The sequence below is a fragment of the Diabrotica virgifera genome, chromosome 2, assembly GCF_917563875.1.
Source record: "Diabrotica virgifera virgifera chromosome 2, PGI_DIABVI_V3a".
Taxonomy (NCBI): Eukaryota; Metazoa; Arthropoda; class Insecta; order Coleoptera; family Chrysomelidae; genus Diabrotica; species Diabrotica virgifera.
The window spans coordinates 130,679,026-130,686,985 of NC_065444.1; the positions used below are offsets into that span (position 1 = coordinate 130,679,026).

General features: G+C 31.1%; 1 protein-coding gene across 1 annotated transcript in view; it reads left to right on the forward strand.

The window, feature by feature from the left end:
- Positions 1-7,960, forward strand: part of LOC114327520 (rotatin) — a 247,415-nt gene that overhangs the window by 155,528 nt on the left and 83,927 nt on the right. The window contains exon 22 of the mRNA XM_050643983.1: positions 4,715-4,911. Coding sequence (XP_050499940.1) covers positions 4,715-4,911 — 197 coding nt within the window. The remainder of the gene's footprint in view (positions 1-4,714; positions 4,912-7,960) is intronic.

Consider the following 7,960-nt stretch of genomic DNA (forward strand, 5'->3'; position numbering starts at 1 on the left):
CAACAAAGAAAAATAAAATTTAATACGTATATTAATCTGTGACACTGTACTAAATTATGTACTATTCAAATAAATTTCAAAAATTTAATTCAAATGATACGACGTCCCAAAAAATATAATTTTTAAAAAAATCGTAGTTTTACAGAATTACTACCACCTTAAGAGGGTATTACTCAAGTTTGAACAGATATTACAATTTTATAGGTGTTTTTTAAAGCTTAAAATGTAATCTTTAAAATGCACTAAATTATTTTGCTTTAGACATGAAATAAACAACTTATTTTTGAGAAAATTAAGAAAGATAAAAAAATGTAATAGGTACAATAACCCAAAAATATCAGTTAAAAAACTGTTTGTACAGTCATCAAAACCTTTTTCTGTACAACTGACCTAAAATACATTTAATAACAAGCTTTTTTGAGCTCTTATACAGTATGTCTGCGTAAGTTGAAACCTATTGATAACTTTTTATTATCAGTTTAAAAAAAACTATCAGATATTAAATTTTAATAATTTCATACGAGGTATGTCAAAAAATATGAATCTTGTTCAAGAGTAAAGTAACTTTATCAATATCGAAAATTGTTAATAAAAAAATTGTTTGGAATTAAAAACTATGTTTCAATATTCGTTCTATATTGACTCCCAAACAAACAAACTACATTTGTTTCAGGTTTCAGTGAACTTATTACAAGTTGATATATTTTTGTTGCAAATATATAATATTTATGATATTTGCACAAGAACAACTGAAAAACATAGGTCATTACAATAGTCATTACCAAATTAGTAAATTAGACTTAAAATTCTATTAAAAAGACAATAAACCATAAAAACAAGTATTAAAAACTTACCGCATCTATTGAATAAGAGGATTTATTAAAACTGCCACTATTTTCATGTTAAATTGTTCTAGCGAAATAAAATTTGCACTGACTGAGTTCTAACACATTTAAGATAACACTGAGTAATCCTCCTAACGGTCATTTTGGTCATTTAATCTTATCATCGTAAGCGGCAAAACATGCAAACGTAACCGACAAGATTTATGGCGCTTACTATCATCTGTCGGTACTACCTTACCGTTTACGATACCAAAGGCACAAAATGAGCTTGAAATGCGCTGGTTACGATAAAAATTAAATTAAATTTTAGACACTTAGGATGTTATTATGGGAAAAATAATTTTGAATCAGCTGTAAACTATCGTAAGGAACCATTTAAGATAAAAATCCCATTTTCGGAAAATTGATACTTACGATGTTTTGTCAAAAACCCCTCGATATATAGGCTGTGTACAGTGCACTACTGTACTGTACAGTCTGATATGAAATAATTTTCATCCGTTAAACAAATTAGTGAAGGTAAAAATAAATTAAGGGTAGAGTGACGTTAACACCATTTTAACTATTTCTAATAACCATCCAAATAACATTTAGTTGTAATTACATTTTTGTCTTGTCTCTTTTACTGCGACAATTAAAAAAAATTAAGGGTAAATTTTATTTGCTTCTAATTTGAATTTAATGATTATGACAACAACCATTATGGATAAAGGGTGAAGGGAGGTTGGTGTTACCCTTGCTCAGATTACAATTATGTTTGAACACCCTGTATTCTGTACCTAATGCTTTTTGGTCTCTTGCTTTTCGGTTTCCTACTGTTCGGTCTAGTGAGGTTTCGGTAAAATGCTTTTCGGTCTAATGAGTTCGGTCTACTGCTTTCGGTCTAATGATTTCGGTCTAATGAGTTCGGTCTACTGCTTTCGGTCTAATGATTTCGGTCTCTTTACAGCAAACCGTCAAACTCTGTCCTCTGAACCTTCGTCGAATAATAGAAACGCTGATGTCTTATCCTTGGGCTTACTGATTATGCCTTTGAAGCATTCTTGCAGTTTTTGGCCCGTTTCGCAATGCAGCAATAGTGAGAACGCGATCTTCTCTGGCTGTTGTCTTCCTTTTTGGGTCCGTACCGGGACGCAGTTGAAGAGATCAGGTCTCAAGAATTCGTTGATAAGTTCTCGGCATAGTTGAAACGACTAACATTAAATTGTCTTGCCACATTACTTTGGCTTGCACCATTTTCCAGCAATGTAACAATATGAATAGACTTGAACATAATGAACAAGATATCTCAGAAACCCTTTAGAATACTACAGGGTGATTGATTAGTGGGGTAAAGCTCAATAGATACGCTATAGTAATAGATAGCAATAAAAGTTAATAACAAAAATTTTAGCCACCTTTTAGCTTCACATTACAAAATTAGTTAGAATGTTACAGGGTGTTCGATAACACAGTGGCAGGCCAAACTTATGTTTTTTTAAATGGAACACCCTATATTTTATTTTATATTCGAAATACTGTTAACTTCTCCATCACAAAAATATAAAGGTTTGTTATGTTATACAGGGTATTTACAAAGTTATAACCAATTTTATATGAAAATCGTAACAAGTTCAACTCCCTGTATAAATAAAAATAAGCAAAACAGTAATGGTTTATTAATGCCATATTTTTTACGTATTGTCAAAATTTTCAAGAATGATTAATATTGCTAATTTTCTTTATATCAAATACAGGGTGAGTCAAAACGCAAGTACATTATTTTCTCACTAATTTTAAATGGAACACCCTGTATTTTATATCACTATTGAAAAGTACCATTACCGTACTTTAATTTTTAGATAACATTTCCTATATCTAAATTTTTTAGTTTTCGAGATATTTTCATTTTTCAATGGACCAGTAGCGTGGCCACCTAAATCACCAGAATTTAATAAACTGGATTGATTTTTTTGGGGTTACGTTAATAATGAAGTTTATAAAATACCTCCAACAACAAGGGATGAGATGAAAAATAGAATACAAAGTGTATTTCGATGTGTTAATTTACAAATGCTTCGTAGAGTAAGTAGTTCATTCAATGATCGTTTTTAGGCGTGCATAAATGTGTTAGGAGGTAATTTTGAACACCTTATGTAATTAATATTAAAGCTTCTAATTTTTTCAAACATTTTTTGCAAAATGTATTACTGATAAATTATGTTTCGTTCTTTATTTGTTACATATACATACAAAAGTAGTGTTTAATTGTCTTCACAAAATGTTGTATTTGTGTTTGTGTGTTTTTTTTGTAAAATTTATTACTAATTTTCTTTCTTTATTTGTTACGTTTACATAAAAAAGTAGTTTTTAATTGTTTCAAAAATGTTGCATGTTGTGGTTTGTTCTTTTTGTAAAATGTAATACTAATAAATTATTTTTATTTCTTTATTTGCTACATTGTTACATTGATTACCGGATTGATAATCAGTAATCGTCAATTGTCAATTCAGTCATGGCTTACTTAAAATTTAGATAAATTTAGGCACCTAAAATAATTTGCTCTGAAAAATGAAAATATCTCGAAAACTAATAAATTTGGACATAGGGAATGTTATATAAAAATTAAAGTACGGTAATGTTACTTTTCAATAGTGATATAAAATACAGCGTGTTCCATTTAACATTACTGAGAAAATAATGTACTTGCGTTTTGACTCACCCTGTATTTGATATAAAGAAAATTAGCAATGTCAATAATTCTTGAAAATTTTGACAATAAATAAAAATATATGGCAATAATAAAGAGATTTTGCACCTCTTATTTTGCAATTCCGTTATGGTTATCGTTATACTACGTCTGCGCAGTAGCGAATATATGATCCGTTATCGTTATTAAACATAAGGGATTCCGTAATTTACGGAGGTTTAAAGTAGTGCTTATCGTTATCGTTATAGTAATGGTTAAATTGCTTTGTTGCCAGAATGTAATAAAATCAGTAAAATTACATTTACATAGATTCTAATTTTGATGACCTATAAATTAAAATATCAAAAACTATTCAAGTATATGCTTAAAATTACAATAACGTTGTGAAGTGAGGTTATGTTTAAATAACGATAACGATGACACGAAAAACCTATTTGGCAGGCTGCAAAAACTCTGCTTTTTAACGTTTCCGTAATCGTTATGCTTAATAAAGTTAACCATAGCGGAGCCAAAATCAGCGGTTATTTTAAGAGGTGCAAAATCTCTCTAATAAACCATTGCTGTTGTGCTTATTTTTATTTATACAGGGAGTTGAGCTTGTTACGATTTTCATACAAAATTGGTTATAACTTTGTAAATACCCTGTATAACATAACAAACCTTTATATTTTTGTGATGGAGAAGTTAACAGGACTTCGAATATACATATAATAAAATATAGGGTATTCCATTTAAAAAAACATAAGTTTGGTCTGCCACTGTGTTATCGAACAACCTGTAACATTCTAACTAATTTTGTAATGTGAAGCTCAAAGTTAGTTACAATTTTTGTTATTAACTTTTATTGCTATCTATTACTATAACGGATCTATTGAGCTTTACCCCACTAATCAATCACCCTGTATATAGTTCCCACAGTTCCCAAAACCATCAATTCCGCGAAGCTTCGTTGATTCGTAAATAATGAGTTCTGAGAATTTTATGGTTTAATAGGTTTTGTATATATTATAGGAATTGTAACAGTATGTTAATTCACTTAATTTAATTAAACACAAATTAAAAGAAAATGGAGACATATTAAAAAAAAATTATCTAAACTTTGTGGGTGACCTGTTTTCTCTGACACGCAGTTTATTATTCTTATTCATCTTGATTTAATTCAAATAATCAATTTTTTTAGAGCTTTATGTAACCCAAACATGAGTATAACGAATACCAGGGAGCTGTCTTTGTATGTGGATATATTGGATATGAATGCCACAATTTGTTCTGTGTTAACACGATTATCAAGTAACAATATCTCTTGTCTGGGAACAATATTGCACACGAAAGATTGTTTGAATTTATTAATATCTCTGCTAAATCCACGATTATACCGTAAGTATGCACTGTCATTATTCACTGTTTAATATAGTTTTAATCTTTATTTAAAAATCTAGTAGTGCTATATACATTAAAATCTTTATATAATAATGTTAATAAGTCTAGAGTTATCCGATTATCTGTTGAGTTATTTTGATTTACCAAGCATATCGGTACCGTCACTTATTGGGACCGTGCAAGTTCGGAAAAGCGACACCTGGTTTCTTCGCTCTGCACTTTTATTCGCACTTTTAATTATATTGGCCAATCATATGGTCCTGGCTACTGGATAATTGTCAAGACCATAGTCCAAAAAATAATAAGAAGAAAAAATAAGATTTAGGTTATGTTATTAAAACGAACACAATTGTATGTAGTAAATAAAATTAGTTATTAAAATGCAGTACTGCAAGCAAAATACAATTAATTAAATTTACCTTTATATAATAATTGCATATCATATCTATATTGTGAAGCAATATATAATTTTTCTTCTTAAATGACAATAGGTATGAAATGTACGTCAATTTGACAATTTCAATTGACAATATGAATTATTTAAGAAAGTTGCAATATTTCTCCGCTATTCGCGCACGATCGTTTCGCGTATCCCTTCCGAGTACTTGCACACCGCGAATACGATTCAGTACGATTGTCTTTTTTGCTATCAAGGTAATAAACTAAAACAAACCAAATCATTCAGGAATACGTTTCACTTGCCTTGTATTTGTTTAGATAGTCTTTCATTTTCAATACTGTCAATATTTTTTCTCCATTTATCTTTATAATCTTGTCGTTGATAGCGTATACATCCAGGTCATTACATATTATAATGTCCTCATTTCTAAGCAGATTTCTGCAGCCTAACTGTACTTGAAAATCTCATCTCTGCTGCCTGTAGTCTGTTCTCTTGTTTTTATCATTCATCTAACAATAACAACCATATATCTACAAGGCGAAAACGGCGGGTACGTTGGAAAAAACATTCCCATGAGATTTTTTTGCATAATCACATTCGTGAGACACCCCCAGAATAAGGTTCAAGAAGTCGCCCACGCGAAAACTGGTCCAAATTTTTTTTAACAATTTTTTTTAATCAAATTGTAAAGATCAATATTTTCGATACGGACAAATTTGTTTTAGGTTTTTTGGACCATTCTAGACCAAAAAGGTCTCTTGTAATTTTTCTCTAAAGTTGATCGTTTTCGAGATAAGCAATTTAAAATTTGAAAAACGCGAAAATGGCAATTTTTAAGACTTAATAACTCGGTTAAAAATTATTATTATGAAAGTAGAAAGTGACTAAATCAAAGTTTAAAGCCACCCTACGTGATCCTGAAGAGATTTGTGTTATTAATTTATTACTAAGCTGTTACTTTTAATTATTAACAATGAGCGGTAAGATCGTATTGATACGGCTGTAAATGTGAGTGCGAGTACGTGCACTATTGGACTGCCGGAATGGCATCTCTCTCGCACTCACCATTGACAGCCGCCTAATACGTGCATGGCGCTCATTATTATTACTTAAAAGTAACAGCTCAGTAATAAAATAATGACAAAAAATTTCTTCAGGATCTTTTTTTCAGGGGGGCTTTAAAATTTGATTTAGTCACTTTCTGACTTTCATAATAATAACTTTTAACCGAGTTATTAAGCCTTGAAAATCGCCATTTTTTGTTTTTTTTTTTCAATTTTAAATTGCTTATAACTCGAAATCGATCAACTTAGAGAAACATTATGAGACCTTTTTTGCCCAGAATGGCCCAAGAAACCTAAAGAAAATTATCCGGGCCGAAAATATTAATTTTTGCAATTTGATTAAAAAAAAATGTTAAAGAAAATTTGGACCACTTTTCACGTGGGCGACTTCTTGAACCTTATTCTGGGATGTATCACGAATGTGATTATGCAAAAAAATCTCATGGGAATGTTTTTTCCAACGAACCCGCCGTTTTCGCTTTGTCTAATATGAATAAAGGCAAAGCAATAGTTTTATAAAATTTAATTTCTGTATCTTTTCTTGTTTTATGTTTTTACCGAATATTGCTTCGAGTTTATGTATTTTATTTTCGATATCGTTATCGTATGCATAACTTCTGTTGAATTTCAAATACCGAAAATGTGATACTTGTTCTTAATTGATCTATTGGACCGCAGGATATGTGCCAACTGGAGTAATAAACTATTCTTATTTTGTTCTAAATAATTTTATGGCCTAAACTTGTTGATTTGATAGGGGGAACCTTCACTTTATTGCGCTTTAGATAATAGATAGATCGTATGAAACAAAACGCTTCAGTCTAGGTCTCACAATTGATTCGGTCATTAACTCAACTGCTATAATTTTAAGTTACTATACATAAACGTGGGGCGTAATTCTCGAAATGTAATGTTAGCTTTTACAGTCCTTTATAATAAATTTGTATGAATTGTTAGCAATCGTGGATACTATTAGACTCGTGTTATTTACTTACTTATTCATCTTCACTCCATGCGGAGCATAGTGCGTCAACCTCCACTCTGCCTCCACTCTGGCCTATCCTTTGCAATGATCTTTATTTGTGCCCAGGTTTTCCCAATATATAGCATTAATTTCTTTCTCTACACTTCGTTTCCAAATTTCTACGGGTGTACCTGGTCTTCTCTTTCCATGTGGTGTGTATTCTAGGAGAGCCTCGCTAGGTCTGTGTCAGGTCTCCTTAGTGCGTGCCCCATCCAACTTCATTTCATTTTGCATATTGTCTTAGATATAGGTTCCTGGTTAGTTCTTGTCCATAACTCTTGGTTTGATATGTGGTTTGGCCAGTAAATGTTAAGAATCTTCCTTAGGCATTTATAGACACTTTCCAAGTTTCTGCTCCGTATAGTAGCACAGTCTTCACGGTGCGGTTGAATATCGTATCTTGGTTTTACTTGTCATCTGACCTGAAGCCTAATTTGAATGCGTTTTGAGCTATTCGTATTCTCAGTTTTACGTCCTCCTCCGTCCCTCCTTTCTTGTTCAAAATACTGCCAAAGTAGTTAAATTCTCTACCGTTTCTAATTCTATGCCTCCCAGTGC